Source organism: Stegodyphus dumicola, chromosome 1, assembly GCF_044657685.1.
Source record: "Stegodyphus dumicola isolate Sdum_Otavi_A_Nest chromosome 1, ASM4465768v1".
Lineage (NCBI taxonomy): Eukaryota > Metazoa > Arthropoda > Arachnida > Araneae > Eresidae > Stegodyphus > Stegodyphus dumicola.
In genome coordinates this window covers 153,825,433-153,848,196 of record NC_140768.1, presented here as the reverse complement: position 1 = coordinate 153,848,196, position 22,764 = coordinate 153,825,433, and the positions used below count along the sequence as shown (strand labels likewise).

The following is a 22,764-nucleotide window of genomic DNA, read 5'->3' as shown; positions in this document are numbered from 1 at the left end:
GAAACGATTACGGCAGATAAATACTGTCAGCAAATCAACGAAATGCACCAAAAATTGCAAAGCATGTGCTCGGCATTGGCCAACAGAAAGCGGCCAGTTCTTCTCCATGACGATTCTCGGCCGCACGTCCTGTAACTGACCCTGCAGAAACTGAACGAATTGGGATACGAGACTCTCCCTCTTCCTGCAAATTCGCCTGACCTCTCGTCGACCGATTACCACTTTTCAAAAATCTGGATAACATTCTGCAGAAGAAATGCTTCAGAAAACAAAACGAGGTTAAAAACGCCTTTGACAACTTTATCGCGTCCAGAACTCCACAATTTTATTCTTACCGGCATAAATAAACTTGTATCTCGTTGACAAAAATGCATTGATTCGGCTGGTGCTTATTTTGATTAATAAAATTGTTTTTGAGTTATGATGCTTTAAAGATATAGCTTAAAACAATGCATTATTTTCCGGACAACCTAATACATGTTATAGCAGTCCTATAACATGTAGTTTTGTATGTGTTAGTTTTGCATGAAAATGTTCAACACTGTGAAGCTGCTCGTTTTTGAGTTATGCGAGATACATACATACATAGGTACAGACATCACGAAAAAATCTTTTCTGAATCCATTTTAAATCCATTTTTCGACCTGTGTTGAGGAAAAGAGTCATTTTTTCTGTCCGTACGTGCAGATGTCACGCAAAATTATGGTTTAAATTGATTCGAAAGTTGATAAAATGGATATCTTCTTTTAAATATGATACCTGAAATTTTTCGCGATTACAATACTCCCTTTACTTCGTACGAGGAAGTAAAAAACGGAGAATTTCTAGATTATTTTCTGCAAATTCAATAATCGTATTTCTTTCTCAAGTCTGCAAAGTGTAGAATTTCACTTTTTCAGTGCGAAGTAATGTTTAATTATAGACGTATGTATTATGCGTACAAAAAAAAAAAAAAAGCAAAGCTTCACATAATTTTTTCTCAACTTCTATTATTTCTCATCGTAATTATTAAACGTGTGTGATGCCATTGGAGAACTGGAATATCTGATGAATAGGTGCCATCAGTTTTGTAGAAGCAAAATGAAACGAATTTTACAATTAAGCCTTCGAGTGTGCAGAAAACCTTGCCTTCCTCGGCGGCGTGCAGGAGTTATTAAACCAGCAAGGTTCCTCAATGCCCACAGCGAAAATATGACCTCCAATACATCAACATAGCAATAGGTGAAGGTCAAAGCAGAAAGCTAGTCGTTTAAAGTTGAGCAATTTCCTGGTACTCCGAAGATTTAGTTTCTTCATTTACTGAAAATATTTGAAGATAAAGAAAAAAAAGTTTTTTAAATAAATGTTCTTTGTTCCTAGAAACCGTTTCTAGTTGTTTTCTTCTTGTAAAACGTTTTTGAAAGCAATTTTGAATTTCTTAATATTCATATGGCTGAAAATCATGATTTTGAACGAAACTGTGTTGCTTTTAAGAAACTCTCTTATAGAATCCTATGAAAGAATCCGATGTTAAGCTTCTGTATAATTATTGGCCAATTTTCTATAAACTAGGTGAGAAATCTTACATAGAATTCTATAAAATTTTAGATGTAGATTAAGTAGAGGAATACCATAGAAAATTGTGCAGAGATTCTACATAAAAATTGTAGTTTTCATAGGGCTCAAATACACTGCGAAAAAAAAAAAAAAAAAAAAAGAAAAAAAAAAAAAAAGAAAAAAAGATAGTTTTATATCTCCCGTTCTACTGGGCCGATTGACGAAATTCAATTTGCTTTCTCATGTCTCGAAAGCGTGACTTAGGATATGTATTATATATATATATATAGAAATTATTCTAATAGAGGTATTTTGACACAAAATTGGACTTGACACAAAATTTCTGAAAGGACATGCCAATTTGTTTCCATATTTCGATTCTAAGACTCAAATTATGCCAAACTGCCAAGTTTTGTAAAAAATCGCAGGAGTAGTTTTTAAAACTTTACCTCACAATGTTGAATTGGGTATATATTTATTAATATTTCTTTCTTTATTAAACTTACTTGATTCCTTCTTCTAGAATTCGAAATTTAGGCTGAATCCAAATATAATTCAACCATTTTTTATGATTTATTTAAAAAATTTTTATTTTTAAATATTTTTTATAAGTTTTTCGAAAAACATTTTTTATTATAAACTATAAAATTTTTAACGTCCTCTTAAAGTATTTCTAGGCATCTCTCTCTACACTCTTAAAGTATCTCTAGTATTTCTAGGCACAACTGCAAAAAAAAAAAAAAAAAAAAAAAAAGTGTTTTTTTATTCAAAATTTTCTAAGATATACATGAAATTACATATTGACGCGTTTTGAAATTTGGTATCTTTTCTTTGAGCGATAATAACGCCAAATGTGGCTTTCGCACTTTGTTAAAATTATTTAACAAATGTATAACGTGTGTGTTGTATAAGTATGAACAATGACTTTTTTGCGCTCGTCTGCAATGTAAAACAGGAAAGGAAAATTAAGGTGCTATAAATTAATAAGTTCTCCAAGTAAATTATTCTTGACACAAACTGAAATAAATACGCCAAGATAAATTTGTGAATTTCTCCTTAAATTTCGCACCAAATTTTACAAAAATTAAGATTTAGGTATAATTTGAGTCGTGGAATTGAAATATGGAAAAAAATTGCATGCGATTTCAGAAAAAATCCGATTTTGTATCAAAATACTTATCTTAGAATAATGCTATATATAAATCTAATATATATCCTAAGTCGCGCTTTCGAGGCATGAAAAACGCAATTTGAATTTCGTCAATAGGCGCAGTAGAACGAGAGATATAGGAACTGTCCCCTGTTTTTTCCCCTTGCGCAGTGTACAGAATCTTTTATACACTTTTCAAAAGACCCATGTATGGAATCTTATATTTGTGTATAAAATCAACTAATTTAATCAGTTTATAGAATATTTGTAAAGAATTTTTTGCAGATTTTCTTGCTTCATTTTTGAGAATAATTTAGATCTTTTAATTGGATCAAAATGCATAAATGCCTGTAGCATTTCACTTCTGTAGAATTTTAAATCAATGTCCTTCAGACACTGCTAGACAGGCAAGAGTTATCGCTCCAGTCTCAGTTACGATAGAAAGTCCATAAACCTAATAGCTCCACAAGTTAAGTATTAAAATTTTATTGTTTTTTGTGACTAAAAATTAATTTCAAGCCACGTTAGGAGACACCAATATGGTAAGAAATAACAGTGTGAGTAAATAAACCAGTACAAAAAATATAAAAGTGTTTTAGATTTTAACGGTGGCCCAAAAGGGTTTGTTAAGGTTTTTTTTTACGCTTTCACTTAGCTTGCAGTCCACCAGTCTGCTGTTGCATTCATTTCTGCTAATCTATTTCTTTTTATCTTATTTATTAAGCACGTATTTTTAAATTCATTATTATTCTCACGCTATGTAAACCCCACCGGGGGTCAACGTAGAGAACTCTGCGAAGCTACTGGCTAGGATCTGTACCTAGGCAGTCTCGGCCACGGGGGTATACAAATTTTTGGAACCTAATGGTTCTGGAGGATCAGAAAAGGTCATTTATTGGCCGGGCCCTGCGACTGGCGGGTCCTAGAGCGGAGTGCCTCTTAGCCCGGGATTAGTAGCATTAACCCAGCTCACCCGGAGTGGCTCCCGTTACGCTGGGTAATGTCCCTCTGCGGCGGGCAGCCCAAGTGACTGGTAGGTAACATTTAGGTCCCAATCACATTATATTTTGGCTGGGACTGGATGTTGAAAGGGACAATTCTCAGAACTCGCATATGTCCAAGAAACCCACATAGCTAGGTTACCACTTTCACTTACTTCAAAAACTTGAACGCCAAACAGTAATCGATTATCTCTCAGATTAGGATCACATGATCCTTCAGAAGCAGAACTTTCGTCTGATTGGTTGACTCTAACCGGAACAGAGCTCCAGCCAAGACATTTTTGGTGAGTTTTGAAAAAATCCCGCGTAGCCGCAACATCGTTTCCGTAGTTAGGCGGGACCTTGCTTCCAGGGAATCTCTTTTTTCTAGGAATCCTCCCGTTGTGTTACTTTTATTTATTAAATATCCTGTTCTTCGCACTTAAACGATAAAATTCACTTCAACAGCAATGTCGCAAAATAATTTTATTGAGCCTATCTTTAGAATTTCCGGTACACAGTCTCGTACGCTGGAGATAAAAATGATTTTTTTTTCTGTGCAACTTTGCCATTGCTTGCTTTGAAATCCTTGAGTTCGTTAATGAAAAATTCCTTAAAGTTTTACAAAATATGCAATCGATAATAAAACAAATTCCAAATTTCAAATTTGGGCTTCCAGATGCCCATATTTGCAGTAGGATTACCTCACTCAAAATTGGATGGGTCTAGATACCGTCATTTTATCACAATGCGAGAAAAATACATACATTTATGCAGATTTTTCATTATTTAATTTTTTCAAATATAATACAGGGCCATAATATTCGGTGGCAACAGTCTGAAAAGTGAAACAGATATTCAGAGTGATTCGATACAAAAAACGAAAACAACAGTCCCTCAGGGACAAAGCCTGTTTGGACTAAGGGAAAAAAATCTGATGTGTACACCACATGACTTCCTTGTATTGGAATATTAAATTGGAATATTAAATTATACGCATTTTTTCTTGCATTTCATTTAAACTTATTGGATTGAATTAAATCTACTTCGCCGACAGCGCATAAACCACAATAGAATAAGTGCATTCTTTAAAATTCACTCTAGTATTTGTTTACCATAGCGACACTCTGGCGCTAGATTCACTTAACAGTATTAATAATTATATAACAGTTAACTTATATAATAATTTTATAACGGAAACTAAGTTAACTGTTATATAATCCAATAATTATATAACAGTTAACTTATATATTTCGTTCATATTATAACTCATAATGCACAAAATTTATATCATTTAAAGAATAGAATTATCTAATCGTTGCCACATGTTCTATTCAAATACTATAATGAAGCTAGAATGATGTATAAAAGAAATTAAGCAAACAAAACAGAAAAGAAGCAGTTTTTCACAGACGATTGAGTATTTCTCATTCAATTAATTCAGTTCTCACTTCGCGAGAAGGTAAAAATACATAAAAACTTAAAATATATATATTAAAACTCGCGAAGTAAATTTTAAACGCTTATTTCCCCGAAAAAGTTCCAGGAAGGATTAAGCATGATTTAAATAATAAATGAAGGCGTTATCTTCGTTATTGCGAAGCTAAGTTTCTCTAGATTGGCAACAAATCCACTAGTCTCCTGTTTCAAATGTAAACATCAATGACCGCCATTAGAAAAGGCTTAGCGGCAATTAAACAACTTTAAAATTGCTGATAATTCTAAAAATATTGCACACATATTTACTAAAGGCATAAAATCCTTAACCGGTAGATGAAAACAACATAATTCAATCATTTTTAAAGCAAAAAATGTACAATTTACCAACATATAAGAGTAAAGAAACTGAGATCACTGAGCCGGGTAACAGAGTGGATATATATATATAAATATATTTATATACGTTTGGTGCGTCCGATTGCAACCAAAATACGAGGTGCACATCTACATGTTATAGCATTCCTATATACAAAATTTCAACGTTCTGAGGCTACTCGTTTTTGAGTTATGCGAGATACGTACGTACGCACGAACGTACATACGTTCGTACAGACGCCTCGAAGAATTCTCTTCAGAATTAATTTTAAAGCAGTTTTATAATTTTTTTGAAGGAAAAGAGTATTTTATTCTGTCCTTACGTACAGATATCGCGCAAAAACATCGTTAAATTGCATTCGATAGCGGTCAAAATGGATATTTTCGTTGAAATATGCTGCCTGAAATTTTTCGCGATTACAATACTTCCTTTTTACTTTGTACAAGGAAGTAAAAAAAGGTGTCCAAACATACCACCACGAAATTCACGACGAAACAAAATATCGGCAAAGGCAAGTAGCCAATTCCTCATCTCACTGTAGAGTGACCACTGAGAATGTCAACGGGAGTGACAGAATAGATTAATCCATTATGAGTACTAGTTATAGGACGACAACAGCCGATAAATTTTTATTTTCTAAATGAAGGTCAAACATGTAACTGCGACTTTAATGTGGGGAAAATATTTTGACGATTTTTTTCTGCTTTAAAGCGGAGGTGCGACTATTGTGCGAGTAAACACGGTAAATATAATCCTCGTACTAACTTGCCCTACATACAGTTCGATTCCACGACAAAATCACAGTATTTAAAAACCCATAGCTTTAGAATTTCCGACAAACAGTCTCGTATTCCGTACACTGTCACCACTGCTCGCTTTGAAATCATTGAGTTTGATGGTAAAATTTCTTTAAAATTTTACAAGTAATAAAATAGATAATAAAATAAATTCAAAATTCGAGTTTGGTTCAGATGCAGATGTTCGAGTGGAGATCTTCTATGTTATAACAAACTGGATGGCTCTAGTTACCGTTGTTTTTTCACAGTGCGAGAAACATACGTACATTTACGAAGATTCCTTATTATTTAATTTCTTTAAATATAATACAGGGCGATAACATATGGTGGCAACACTTTCTAAAGTGATTCAGACATTTAAAGTGATACGTCAAGACTAATAGCTATTCGGGCTAACGCCGTTTTGGATTAATAATGCAAAATCAAGACTCGGCGCGTATTCGAGAGGTCCATGGTCGAGACCCGGCTAGTGCATTTCACTTTTTAAATATTTCCTGCTTTAAAAATAAACCTAATGTCTCAATATATTTTTGGATTCGGGAATTTATCTTCTTAAATTAATTCTTTATTTTTTATAATAAAACTTTTCGCTCAACTTCCATTTAAAATTATAAGTCAATGCATGTAGCAGAAAAGGCTTCTTTGAGGAAACCAGTTTTTAAAAAAGGTTACTGGCTGTCTCCTTTCTTCAGACAACCATCCGGAATTTAGATTAGTTGCTATTCATTTCATAACTTGGAATTTGTGGATCACAGTGCAGTTTTTAAGCTTTAGAACTGTTGCCACTTCTCTCATAAAACTCGCAAAACTTAACAAATTGTTATCAGAAAATGCATTTAATAAATTAGTAGTTATAAAAAACAAATGTGACAGGTTTATTGTAAGGTAAACGCCGCTGGATATATTGGTAAACACCGGTTTGCAAAGGCCTCAATAATATCAGCGAACATTTTTTCAAGGTGATCAAGTCTTTGAAGAAACTAGATTTTTTTTTATAAAGTTCTTTAATGATGGAAGAAATGCCGATATTTTGAACGACATTTAGGCTGTCATCTCTTCAGTTGGCTCTTGGAGCTCTTGGAGAGAAGGGTTAAAATGTGCTCACATTGTTTCGCTTCGAAAACGTAAAATGTAAACAGAGGCTGTGAATTAATAAGGAGTGATGTGCTTTTGGTTCAGAAGGACTAGTTATACAATCCATTGAAAGGAAATGAATAATTGATCGTTGTTATGGATATTCTGCTGAGTTTAGAATAAAAAACGGGCTATAATAAAACTAGGTTTCTCTTCCTTTCGATTTAAAAAACTGTGGTTTGTCTGCGGTAGACGTAAAATTTCGAAACCATTAAGTGCTAGTGAAAATTTCTACATCATTTTGATATCTCTGTGTTTAAAAATCAATAAAATAACTGTGATTAGATTTCATAAATGATATAGGAAAAAGAAAGATGTCATTCATGGCAGTGAACGAAGTTTAACATCATTGAAAATTTTGTGCCATTTTGATTGCTTTAATACTAAAATTTTATTGCTATTTTTCTTCATACTCTATAAGTTAAATAGCATTTTTAAAACAATGCAGTGCAATGCATAGTTACGTATTACTGATAGAGTATGCAATATAGTAATATATATTTGCGCGATTTCTGTATTAAGAATTCGATTAAGAATTTTGTGTTGCAATCCGAGATTGATATATTTTGCTTTTATCTTGAATTTATTGCATTTAAGTATTAGATGCGATATTTTATCAACATCAAAGATCTAAATAGAAATTTCTAAAGAGTTATGGGTATGTTATTTATATTGCTGTAACAACAAATTGGAAATTAACAACAAATTTACTTATGATTTCAGATTTTGTGCAAGTATTTAATTTCTTAGAAATTGTCTAATGTGGTTTATATTTTTTCATACGTCTATGATACCTGTCGTATGATAAAAACGTATCGTTAGGTATTAAAAGTGTATTAGGTATTCAAGTACTTTGTGCATCCTTTAATTCCAAATCAAATGATTTACAATTTTGTAAAACAGTGTTAAAGAACTGGATCAGTCCCCAGTTTTGAACGAATTATCTTCCTGAAACTAAAAGACTTTGAATTAAAAATTAAAATTTATAGCATTAAATGAAGTATTTTGCTGTTATTATTTTGTTAGATATATAGGTCTGCATTTTTGGAATTTTGCAGCGATAAATTTCTGATGTTCATATTTTAATAGCGAATAGGAATATTGTTTTATCAGATATTTTAGCATCCATGGAACAATTCATATATACTAAAATATCAGAATTGATTTTACATAGAATTCTTTCTTCAACCTGTTTTTTTATACTATCTCAATAATTTACTTTCATTGAATTCTGTGCTTCGGTAGGATCATTCTGTTGTAAAGAATCTCAAGTAAAAAATTCCAAATATTCATATTTGGAATATCATATTCCAAATATTCATATAAACGGAATTCGGTATATTTTCAACTGTATTCATAAGACAGTACAACTTATAAGATGATGGATAAGTTGGTGTTCTTTTTGTTTTGTTCACTATGTTTATCTTTGGTAACTGGCAACGATATACCTCCGTCTAATGGTACTTTTAAGCCCGTATCAGTACATAAGGAAAAGGAATTTGATATGAAATTGTACAGAGAAAGACTGGACAACCAAACAGCAGCATTTGAAAAAGGGCTCAAAACTTTCATCAAAGGTGCAGTAAAAAATTTGTTGCCAACTCTCATGTCATACAGCAATGATTCGCCTATATCTTCTAAATGTGTTAGGTCTTTTATGAAATACATTTCTGGACTGACAAGCGTCAAAGTCTGGGCCATTAAAAGTAAGTTGATAAAAGTTTAAAACATTTTAAATATTTAAAAAAAAATTAAAAAGTAATTATTGTGACTTTTCAATTCATTTTTCTTATGAATATTTAAAGCGATTTCATATAACTTTTACAAGTGTTTATTGATCCATTTTATAGTTTATTATTCCCATTTTACATTCCCTTTCATTGTTTAGGAACGGAAAAAAAGGTGCACCGTTCATTTCAGAAAAAAATGTGCAAATTTTGAACTGTGAAAAAAGGAATCAAGTAAGTTTAATAGAAAAAGAGATATGAATAAATATACACCAAATTCAATCAATATAGAGAAGCTAAACTTTTGAGAGATAATATTTTGAAAACTTCTAGCGCGATTTTTACAAAATTTGCCCCTTTGGTATAACTTGAGTCTTAAAATCAAAATATGATAAATAAGAAAGTGATATGCTATTTCAGAAAGATTTCTATTTCGTATCAAAATACCTATGTTAGAACAGTACTATATGTAAATGTAATAGATATCCTAAGTCGCGTTTTCGAGACGCAAGTTAAATTTCTTCAATCGGCATAGTAGAACGAAAGGTAAAAAGTTATCCCCCCCTTTTTTGTGCGCATGTGTGCAGTGTGAACATATCGTCTCAAAAATGTTTTAGTGTAATGGACTAATATCAACAATACACAGCTAATTCACTGTTCATGTAATAGTGCACGTACGTTCAATTAATTGAAAATATTCTTAACATGCATTACAAATGCATGCGTTTTATTTCAAATGTTCTTAGCATGTATGCAATATATCTTATGCGACTTTGCGTAAATTTAATTTTCAGCAGCAAATTCGATAATTCTCAGCATCGACTTAAGAAGGCTTCAACTTATTTTAGATAATATTAACTGAAATATTTAATGGAATTTGTTTTATTACCTATTTCATATTTTGTAAATCTTTAACGAATTTTTTATTAACAAACTCAGCGATTTCAAAGCGAGCAATGGTAACACTGTACCAAAAATAAAATATATCTCCAGCGCGCGAGACTGTATCGAAAATTCTAAAGAAATGCTTATTTTAAAATGATTTCGCGATATTGCTGTTGAATTCAATTTTATGGTTTAACGGCGAAGAATATGATATTTAATAAATAAAGGTTACACCCAAAACTTTAAAAAGACGCCTCTTTCGGCTTAATGTAAAATCTGAAAGCTTTCAGATTTTTTTCTATAAACTGGGCTGGATATGTTGCTATTAAAATTTTGTTAGTTTCTTACGAAAATATGGTATAAAATTCTTTATCTGCGACCTTTAGAAACTTTGAAAAAAGTTTTACAGAATCTCTCTGCATAAACCGCTACAGAATATCTGTCTATAGATATAATCTGTACATATAAATTACAGAAGCTAAGTTTAAAATTTTATAGAATTTTATAGATCTGTGACCTTGTTTTTAGGAAAGTGGGCCGTCAAGCCTATAGTTTTTAATAGGATTTTGTAAGATGTTTTCGTAAAGTTTTGCTTTATGGTTTCAACTTCTTTAATTTGTACTCTCCATAGTAAAAGGCAGATCCAGTTCTCGAGAAAAATGAGGGCCCTAAATCGGTGAACTAAATGATCATAGAGAAAGATTTTTTTCGATTTGGATTACCAGTGGCTATACGTGATTATTGTTATAATGCACCACTTTCTCCTCAGAAGATGTCAAGGTCTTGTCGATAGATTTCACAACGCGTTCGTCAACCTTGTTAATGGGATATTTTATCCTTCCATTCGATACCGGGCGAAGGTCTCAAATACGCGCATTGCGTTCGGTATCTTTTCGAAATAACATTTCTTTTTACAACAAAATATTTTCAATATTTTGAAGATATCATGATATTTCCTACTTGGCAAATTACAAGTCTTCCGTGTTCCGGAAACCAATATTGTCTTTTAAATGCAAAGCATTTCTAACAGTTCTTGAAGCACAATTGGCAGAGTTTGAGGTATAAGGTTTCAGAAACGCAATCAATATTTCTTTGAACTTTAATATTTTAATTACTGAAGGTAAATAAATTTGCAACGAGAGATGGCGCAATGCTGAGATAAGGGGCTGACCTTTATCCCATTATGATATTATTGTACACTGCTAATTTGTTTACGTCGAATTTGCCTTTAGACAGCTTTCATAGCCATTTTAGTTATTAATTCTATTATACGAGTAATATCCTTGTACTAATCCAGTTATCTCACTTTAAAGCTTCGTTAAAAATTTGCCCCAATGGACAATATTTAGCCATAAACCGACATTAAGGTCGACAAATATTTATTATGATGCATATAATGAACTAGAATTGAAAAAAAAAATGCTTAAAACTTCTAAGAACTGCAAATATACCATTAAAGCCTGATTCAAAAAATTATTATGAAAGAATTCGACAAGGGTTTTGGCAAACTGATTGTAAATGTACTGCTTTTCGTACCGGATAATCTCTACATATAATGCAAGAGAATCTGTATGTGTGTGTGTCAGTGTGTCTTTCGTTCGCGTTGCGCGTAAGCTAATAGATCCACGGCTACGAAATTTGGTACACTGCTCAAAAAAAAAAGAAAATGGGACAGTGCTATATCTCCCGTTATACTGGGCCGATTTGCAAAATTCAAACTGCGTTTTTCATGTTTCGAAAGCGCGACTTAGGATATATATTAGATTTATATACAACATTATTCCAACATAGGTAGTTTGACACAAAATCGGACTTTTTCTGAAATAACATACCAATGTTTTTCCATATTTCGATTCTACGACTCAACTTATGCCAGAATGCCACGTTTTGTAAAAATCGTACGAATAGTTTTTAAAATATTAGCTCTCAAAATTTTAGCTCCTCAATGTGAATTGAATTTGGAAAATACTTATTAATATCTCTTTTTTTATTAAACGTTTTTGATTTTTCCTTTCACATTTCGAAATTTAGGTTCATTCCAAATAAAATTTACCCATTTTTTGTGTTTTAGTTTTTAAATTTCTATTCTTAAATAATTTTTATAAATTTTTCGAAAACCTTTTTGAATTATAACCTATAAAAGTTTTACCATCATCTTAAAGTAGGTGTATTTCTAAGCATACCTGCAAAAAATTAGACTTTTTTATACAAAAGTTTCTAAGATATACACGAATTTACATATTTCCGCTTTTGGAAATTTGGCATATTTTTTTGAGCGATAATAACGCCAAATGTAGTTTATGGATTTTTGATAAAGTGAATTGCCACAGCTATTTTTAATCTTAAATTTCAAGTAAAATTTTACAGAGAATTAATTATATGAAATTATTCCCCTCAAAGATGCATAATAAATATTTATTAATACTATATGAAAAGCTATTTTTTTAAATTATAGATGATATTATTCAAATTTTTAACTGTTTTTTTTTATTTCCCTCTTTCTTCCTTGTTTTAAAAAATATTTGTAAGAGTATATTTTTATCTTCGGCGCTTTATCGTCTGCTACTTTAATTTAACTTCGTTTAAATCGAATTGTCTGAAACTGAGAACTTTCTTTGATGTTTATTTGAATTTTAAGAAAATATTTTATGACATTAACTGCATAAATTATTTCTAAACAAGCTGTTGCTTATGAAGTGACTGAAAGAGCGGATGATACTATCATCCATATTTTTAAAGCACAGTATATTTTTATAGAACATAAGATTTAGAATAATCATTTTTATAAAAGTCAAATTATGATATAAATGCACAACCCTCTAGAGACCGAATTAATGGAAGTTCAATGGTTATGTAGAAATGATCTGCAGCTACTTAATGGCTCGATAAGTCAGCAGGTTCTGTGGACAGGTGAGAATAATTATATAAACGACACCTAACATTCTAGGTTCAATTACCAAAGAGGGTACGATGCTTATTAAATGAATTTAAGTTTAAGTTTATTTTTAAGTTTTTAAACATAAAAAATCGACTAATTTTTCAGTCCTAAAATGTATTTTTCTGCGTAGCGTATTTTCATTATATTCTTAAAATTCTAATTTAGAATGTAATTGTCAAGAACTGAATTCTAATCATCAGTAATATAATAAGTAATTATTACGGTTATTAATAAATCCTTCTTATAAAGTAATTGCAGATATTTCAAAAAACGTTTTGTCTGAATGAAAATATTTTTCTATGCAAATATTTCTAATTTTATATTAATCAAGTTTGCAAACGATATTATTTATTTACACTTCAATTCTTACCGTCAGCTCTAGTAGAAGTTACAAATCAATTATATTTTATTAAGGAATGACCATCTAATTTAAGAAACAGCGTACCGTAATAGCAATTCAATTATTGGCGCCGTATCTTTCATATTATTCCCGATTGGCAAGCTACATGATTTTTAATGAGTATTCGGGTTTTGGTAGTAACTTCCCTTGGAAATCGCGTTTAAACTAGGTTAGTTGGTTATTTGAACATAGAAAAGAACATGGGAGCTATTTGGTTAAGATGCTTTCATAGAGAACCTTTGTAAAGAGAACCTAGAAAACTACGAAAACCAACCATGCAAGCCTGGGTTAAACTGCGCAACAAACAATTAGTATTTAACAATCTTCAAATGCTAGACAACTGGTGAGGCTCTAATTTAATTTCCAATTTAATATTTTATTTGTAAATATTTAAAATATTGTATTCTTAAATTCAAAAAGCAGAATTTAAGTTTTTCTAACTCGTTAGTAATTTACCAAGCCGTAGTGCAAATGAATATTCAATTTCTTTTGCAATAATTGTATTCACTTAATATTCTTGGAATATGAGCTAAAGAAGGAATGTTCTCGGAAGATTAAAGACGTTTTTAAATCCAGTGAAATTAGGTTTGTCTTACAATCTCAGGATCAAAACGATTCTGCAATTGCCCGAGTAGTTGACTTGTAAATGGCTGTGAATTAAGCAGATGATTTTTAATCTTACCTTATTCAGTCAAAAAACGTTTTCCAAATGTTTTGTATTGCATTACAATACATCTTTCCATTATTCAATAACCAATCGGAGAACCGCTTGTGTTCCGAAAATAAGTATGTGTACTCAATCATTCTGCATGTTCTTCAAATTTGTCTTCTTGTGATTTTTTACTTTCCCAAAAACTAAAGTTGCCTTTCAAAGGAAAGGTTTTTGACATTGAATAGAAAAAAGAAGTATGACATCTACTTTTAGAGGCATGTCAAAAACAGATCTCTACAAGCCTTCTCTTCCATTACATGTTGTGCATTCAGACAAAACGTTGGACCAGCGTAAATTCTATAATGTATTTTTATCACACTCTGCTTATTTTATTTACATACAGTGAATATATACTAAGCCTTTTACTTCAGTAATTCGGAATTTTTGATGGAATTGTTGTCGGAAGTAGGACTTAGAAGATAAGTCAAATTGAATATTTCGATAATCCAATAAATTCAAGGTCGAAGTTTCAAGAGTTTATTTTCGGAGATAATGGAAATTTTTTCAGTTTCGGTCCATTACCCTAAGTATATTTGTTTGGATGGCTTATTTTTTCCATAAAAGCGAAAATCGTACGCGTGGTACACATATGACGCATAGCTTCAAATTAAAATTTAATAATACACAGGGCGGTTATAATTAAAGTTCCACTTTGAAACGGTCATAAAAGAAAAACTACTGTATCAAATGTTATCAAACTTGGTAATCGTGTAAAGGAGGTCATGAATTTATTTTCCGCGAAAAAAAAAAAAAAAAAAAAAAAAAAAAAAATCGTAACCTTACCACCAGGAGGCAAATGGCGCTGTATGCAATATTGTTAAACGAAATATAAATCGGAATCTAACATAGCTTTTAGTTACACGGGTTTAATATGTTGTATACCCTTAAGAAACTTTGAAGTAAGAAAATTACCATTTAAAGGCGTTAAATTCGATAAACGTTGAGTGCGCCATCCGTGTAAGGGAGAAATTCGTCCGTGAAAACCACGAATTAGCGATTAGAAAATGTGAGATCGCAAATCACTTGCACAAGTCCGTACAATCTGGAAATCGTTTTCTTACAGATCGCTAATTTGTAATTTTTGAAGCCTGAATTCGTCCCTAAAACATGAAGATACTGATTCAAAACGCTTTTAATCGATTTTTTTTTATCGGTGTGGAAAGCTAGTTTCATAACTGAACTATGTTTCTCTGAAGAGCAGTCAACCACTGTGATTGCAGCTCGCTTAGAGTCAATGTTAAAATGTTTCGTGATACATGAACTGCAGTAACGTGGCATTTTAGATACTAAGATTTTTATGCAGGGCTGGGCCCCACCTCACATATGTCGCACAGTCACTTAGGCAACATTTCATGAATGAAACGTCTTATAGGCCGACACTTTTCCTCTTCCCAGCAGACTCTGTGACTTTTCGCTATGGGCTTATCTCAAAAGCACTGTTTATGGTGATAATATAAACAATTCGGCAGAAATGAAAAATGTGATACACCGACATGTCCATAAAATTCCTCCTGATATGCTAAAAGCTGCTGTTGAGAATGCAGTAACAGAATTTAACTTGCTTTCGGAAAATGCTGGACGCTACTTTGAACATGCTTTGTAACACGTTTCGGAAACGATTAAACATATTTTAAACCGATGTTTTCATGTCTTATTTCATTTAACAATATTGCATACAGCACCATTTTTCTCCTGGTAGTGAGTTTTCGAACTTCTGAAATCTTTTTTTTCCCGCTGCAATATAAATTCCCATAACCTCCTTTACACGATTCCCAAGGGTTATAACATTTGGTCCGGTAGTTTTCTTTTTATGACCATTTCAAAGTGGAACTTCAATTATAACCACCACGTAAATTAAACTTTAAAAATTTGACAGTTTGTGTTAAGTCCCAGCTTTAAAAAAATATATATAAATATAAATTTTCATATTAATCCTCTTAGAAAGAATATTTTAAGAAGCTAATTTTTCTCTCACGTTATAGATTGTATAAAAAGGCATTATCTTTAATATAATTTTGACTGTTTTAGTTGATATAAGAATCGGGTCATTCGGTGGTACAGAAGAAACACTGCTGGACAGTTTTATTTCTTTGTCATTTAGCAAAAAGTCTTTTGATTAAAATATTCATTCTTTGGACTTCGCTTTAAACTTTATTTATAGTTAAAATGACTAGAAAATGAAAAGCTGTCTCCAGCTGAAACGCAATTCATGCAACTGATATTTAAAAAAAAAATTGACAAGAATACAAAATTTATGGAAGTCTAGCTATCGAAAAATCTTAATTTTCTTGTGTGAGCACTGAAAATAACTGTAGAAGGAAAGAGAAAAATTAGGGAGAAAAGTAAGCAAACATTTGAAAGGAAATTTGGTTGTCAGACATACCAAGATGTTTCAAAAAGTTGAACGCTTTTGAAATACTTTCAGGATACTTCAAAGAATGTAGGTGTTCAAAGAGAAAACACTTGAATGTGTACACCAGAAAATACCATCAATTGAGCTTGTGTTAACAGAAAAGACAAAAACGATATCATTGCAGATTAAAGTGAAGAGCGACTGGTTTTAGACTATATGGTTGTATAAATTTAAATTACGTTATAGAACATTATATGGTATCATAAACGGAGAATCCCATGATTTCTCAGTTGAATTATTTGACGATTCAAGAGTTTATCCAGTGATGTATGTCGCTGTTACCTAAAGACGTTTTTTTTCCTCCTGATGAAACAGCGGTCGAGCGATAAAGTCGCTGAACACTAGTATTTCGGTCCGAGGTTCCAATCCTGCGAACGGGCTGGCCGCATGGGCGTTTTCGTGGTTTTTCCCATGTGTAACGTGTATAGGAACCAGTTTCCCTTAGAAAGTCCTCCACGAAGGCATCCCTCCCTTTAGGCAGATAGTCCTAGTGTGCTTTGTCTTTTTATTAAATAAACCAAAACCTCTTGATGAAACTAGTCTTTCCCTTCAGCTCATACCTTCAAAATGCTTAGCCTCTAAAGACTGATAAAGGCTCTGAACAAATACTGATGAAATGGATTGAATTGGATTATTAATTTACGACAAAGCAGGGGCTATCTACCTAAAAGGAAGGATGCCTTCGTGAAGAAATTTCTAAGGGAAACCAGCTGGCATACACGTTTCACATGAGAAAATCCACGAAAGCACCCATGCAACCAGCCTGCTTATCGAAATTCAAATCCCGGAGTGAACTACCAGTGTTCAGCGACTTTACTGCTCGGCCGTTTGTGGGCCTTTATGAAATGGAAGGCGATAACTTTATTTAAAATGATTGTCAGAAATACCAAGATGTTTCGAAAAGTTGGATACTTTTTAATATACTTGCAGAATGCCTTAAGAAAAAGAGCAAGAAGGAAGGAAGCAAAATGCCTGAAGAAAAAGAGAAGAAAAAATAAATTTTTGCATAAAATTTAGTATTTGTATTTTTTTAAATTTAAAACTTTTTAATCTTATGATATTTGATTCTTGCGATTTCAAAAATAAAATAGTTGACTAAAATATGAATAACATTTTAAGAAACCAAATGCAGGATAAAATTGTGTAAAGCAATGGGCACAATGATAAAACTGTTTAAAGCAGTGCATGCAAGTCATCCTAAGTTAAAATGTCTCTTATAGATCTCTCTTATTTATATTGTTACGAAATATACGGCGCGGTAAATAGGCGCGGTGGGATGGCTTCCCCGCAAAGCAGTTTTAGGGTTGCCATAAAATATCAAAGGAGGGCAGAGTTACCACATTTGGCGAGAAATCGCCCATTTGGTGACAAAATTGGCGATATACCATGGACTGTTGGAGAGCCTTCTGGAACGAATTCTTACCGGTTTAGTCCAGAATGTCCTCGAACACCAGTCAAAAGCTATATAAACGCTGCTGGTCCGCAGTCAGTTAGTGTGTGTGTGCCTTGTCTAGCGAGCTGATAGTCATTGAGCGAGTGTCTCGAAGTCTAGCGCCGAGTTGGTCGTCGAGTGCATCGAGAGAGTCTTTTAGTGCATCGCGAATTAGTGCATCGTCGAGTTTTGTCTTAGAATGGGCTGAGTCGAGAGCTATACTCTTGTGTATCGTCGAGTGCATCACGTGGAAAGTTTCGAGAGTACGTGAAGTTCCAAGAACGACCAAGGAGAGACGAAAGCTGTACTCTGGTGCTTTGCGGCAAAGCTATGTCCACCGTGATAGCCTGATAACCTGAAGGCTGTGTCGCTGATCGTGTCAGCGTGTTTATAGTAGTTCATTGACGACTGTAAAACGTGTTTTGGGGCTGTCCTGACAATATTGGTTAAATAAAGTGTGTTTCGATACTTCATAAAGTGTCGTCGTTATTCACTCCAAATCCACACAAATCCCGTACGAACGTGAAGGAAGAAAATAACGCAACAACTGGTGTCAGAAGAATCAGAAGAAAAACGTAACAACTGGTGTCAGGAGTGGGGTTTGCGGGTGAATGCCAGTGACAAGAGCAATGGAAGAACTAGTAACACAGCTCATGACTGCCTTTGCTGTATTCCAAGAAAAGATGGAAGCCGGATATGATGAGATAAAAGCTGGATATAAAGAGATGAAAGTGGGACTGGAAGATAAGAAAGCCGGGGAAGAAGAAATAAATGTCGGCCGAGAAAAGGTGCGAGAGCAACTCCAACAGCTGAAAGTGGAGCCATAAAAGAAGATGTGAAAATGACAGCAGTGGCATCTGGAGAATCCAAGGATGAAGAAATGAAAGTAGTAGCTAGCGAACTGCCTGGGGGGGGAAGAGAAAGTTCCAGAAATGAAAGATGAAACAACTAACGGGATTAAAGATAAAGAACGAAAACATGAAGAAATAAGAGACGGAAAGTAGATTTTGATTCTCAAGTGCCTGAAGTGGAAGAAAGTGATAATGCGATTGTTGAGTTCGTCAAAACTGATAGTGAAGTTATGAAGTCGCAGTTCGAAAGTATTGAACCATCTGAAAATGCATGTGATGCAGAGATGACAGAAGTTGATGTGCAGCTTAAGCAGTGTGCTCCAGTATTGCAAGAATATTCACCCACGTTGCAAACTATGTGTGTGCCTCATAGTGCAGGTTTTGCAGACAAGGACTTGATTCCAAACGCGGATACTTCTGCTTGTAAAGGATCGGATTCTATTCATGACCCTTGTGCAAACATCTGAACTGTTTTTCAGGAAATAGAGGTAAATAAGCATCTACCATCTGCTAATGATACCGAGGTGAACTATACGCATGCTGCGAATGATCTACAGAGTGGTGAACGAATTGCTTTAGATTTTCCTGTGGGTGAAGTCTGAAAGGACTGAATCTTCATACTGTGATATGAAAAACAGAAATGCATCTGAGAACTACAGTGGAAAAGTATTTGACCCAGGTATATTCTAAATAGACTGAGACTGCAATTCATTCTGAACTTTAATGTATATAATTTAAAATTGTTATGTATTTAATTTGTGTATCTAACTTGTATATAGTGTAAATATTTGCTTCTTTAGTTATGTTATTTGTTTGTTTTAGAACCTATTGTTTGTATCGAATTATGCTTCAGACCAAGGGTTGTACTGCCCGGGACGTGCAGCCCTTGGGAGGGGCCAGTGTTACGAAGTGTATAGGCGGTTGGATGGCTTCACCGCAAAGCAGTTTTAGGGTTGCCATACAATAGCAATAAAGCGCATGGTTGCCACATTTGGCAAGAAATCGCACATTTGAAGATATCTGGCGACAAAAGTGGCGATATACCATGGACGGTTGGAGAACCTTCTGGAACGATTTCTTACCGGTTTAGCCCAGAGTGTTCTCGAACACCAGTCAAAACCTATATAAACCCTGCTGGTATGCGGAGAGTCGGTTGGTATCGAGAGTGTGTCTCGTCTAGCGAGTCAATCCCTGAGTCGATCGAGTTGACAGGCGGGCAACGAGTGCCGAGTGGGTCGTCGAGTTCACCGAAAGAGTCTCGTAATCTATCGCGGTTAGTGCATCGTCGAGAGAGCCTGTTGAGCTCCGGGAACGACTGAACCGAAGAAGTCAGGAGCTGTGCTCTGTGTGTCGTCGAGTGCATCACAAGTTGTAGCGTGGAGAGTCTCAAGAGTACGTGGAGTTCCGAGAACGACCAAGCAAAGTCGGGAGCTGTACTCCGGAGAGCAGAATCGGGTGCTTTGCAGGAGGCTGTCTCCACCGTTATTGCCTGACAGTGTGAAGGCTGTGCCGCTGATTGTTCCATGGTGTTTATAGTAGATTTTCGACGACTGTAAAAAGTGTCATTGGAGCTGTCCTGATTAATATTAGCTAAATAAAGTGTGTTTCGATACTTCATCCAGTTTCGTCGTTATTCACTCCAAATCTACTAACCCCGTACGAACGTGAAGGAAGAAAATAACTCAACAACTGGTATCAGAAGAAAGAAAAACGTAACAATATATATCTTTTCTGAACGGAACATTGAAAGGCGTGTTAACTGTACTGTATTTTCTCTTTTAATATATGCAGTTTTCAAACGCATCGTTGTCTGGGTTACAAAGTATTCTTCCGAAAGAAACGCAATTTAAATAAATAAAATCAAATTCTGGAAAATTTATATTAATAAATATATTTAAAATGCTCAGTTAGAATGAATAAATAGAAAATATTAAAATAATTATCTGAAGAGACTATGCAACACTAACAATTAAAATAAAAGTCTAAAAATTTAAAAATTACCTAAAATAGTAACTATGACTAAAAATATGGTAAAGAAAACTATTTGAAAAAAAAAAAAAAATAAACGATGCAATTTTGATTTAAACTACGCAGTTCGAATGAGTAAATAGAAATTTTTAAAACAGCTATTCGAAAGAAACCATGCAACTTAAACAATTAAAATGAAATTCTTAAAAGAAAAAAATGCTTAAAATTTATAACAATTATAATTAAAAGTATAAGGAACGATTGGGTCTTTTTTTCCTCTTACGCACTATGTAAAAATGGAAATGAAATAGGTTGGTTGCCACATATTAAGAAGTTCGCCAAGTGAAAGAATTTTGGCGCAAACTGAATAAAAAGCGTCAACATAAATTGTGGAATTTCTCCGTAAATTTCGCACCAAATTTTACAAAATTTATTTAGGCATAATTTGAGTCGTATAGAATCGAAATATGTAAAAAAATTTGTATGTTATTTCAGAAAAAGTCCGATTTTCTGTATATAAATAACTATATTACAGAATATGTTATTACAAAATAACTATATTACAGTAGAGCTATATATAAATCTAATATATATCCTTTCGCTAGTCGCGCTTTCGAGACATGAACGCAATTTGAATTTCGTGAATCGGACCAGTAGAACGGGAGATATAGAACTGTCCGATTTTTTTCTTTTTTTTCTTTTTTTTTTTTTTAGCAGTGTACATAGGTGCATCTAGACAAGAGCCAGTGCACCTCGAAGCGAGTTTTCGAAATTCGAATTCGAATTTTTTTTATTTTATATTATTGTGACGAAATCGCGTCATTTTGAGACATAATGGGCTATAGGAAAGCGAGATTTTACTCCACACATTCCATTTTCACATCGTCATGAAACGTAGGCACTTAACTATTTTACGAACTTAAAATAAATTTCGTGTTTCAATAAATCGATTAAATACGAATTTATTTAACAAAGTGAGCTTAACACCTTTTCGACGGGATTTTTTGTAAAAAAGTTTATTTTTAAAAGTGTACAGTTTATTTTTCATTGATTTTTGGACACGTTAAACTTTCATCCTTGCGACTGCTTTTACAAAAAGAATTTTGGAAAAATGATAATATTTTGTATTTTTTTTTTAAATTTAAATGAAGCTTCCGAGTATACTTCTCACATCTCACATCTTTAAAAATGTGATTTTGGCAACAATTTTCCTTTCTTATTATTGTTGATAGATTTTTGATGAAATCGCATCATTTTGAATAGTTTCTTTCTTTTAGAAATATTGGTTTGGAAACAATTTTTCATCGTATTTCCTTAAGTCACTGTTTTTAAGAGATTGGCATATTTCATTGTCATTTTGTTATATATATAATACATTTTTATTGATTTTTTTTTTGATAAAGTTGTTCTGGAGAGTAAAATTCTGAGCGGAATTTTTTGTTTTGAGTTTCTTTCATGTTAGTTTTTGCTTATTTCACTATTTGTAAGATATTGAAAAGTTTTACATGATTTGTTTTCTTCAACGGAAAGTTGGTTAATTTTTTATTGGGATAATTAATATTTGTATTAAGGGATATAGCTCATTTCACTGTATTTTTTCCTCTTGAAAATATAAGATAAAATATCATTAATTATACTTTGCTTTTCAGAATTTTTTGTTTTTTTTTGTATTCTTTTATTTATTTATTGCTCATTTCACTGTCTTTAAGATATTGAAAAGTTTTGAGTGATTTTTTTAGGAAACAAAGTCCTTAATCTCCTTTATGCCATTTGATTTCTTAAGATTTTGCGAAGGAAAGTTGGTTAATTTATTTATTAGGGTAATTAATATTTGTATTAAGGGATATTGCTTATTTCATTGTAATTTTGTTATACGTAATAACTTTTTTTTATGAAGTTGTTCTGCAGAGTAAAATTCTAAGCAGGTTTCAAATTTAACGTTTGGTGTTCCCTTCAGCCATTTTCCCGGTACATTTAAAAGCCAGACGAAAGTTGGCAGCGAAGCTGCCAGTGAATTATAAGTTA

The 22,764-nt window shown here is 32.9% G+C and overlaps 1 protein-coding gene across 1 annotated transcript in view; it reads left to right on the top strand.

Annotated features, from left to right (window-relative positions):
* Window positions 1–7,339: 7,339 nt before the first annotated feature.
* Window positions 7,340–22,764, top strand: part of LOC118188744 (nose resistant to fluoxetine protein 6-like) — a 99,379-nt gene continuing 83,954 nt past the window's right edge. The window contains exon 1 of the mRNA XM_085822230.1: window positions 7,340–9,119. Coding sequence (XP_085678356.1) covers window positions 8,792–9,119 — 328 coding nt within the window. The 5' untranslated portion in view covers window positions 7,340–8,791. The remainder of the gene's footprint in view (window positions 9,120–22,764) is intronic.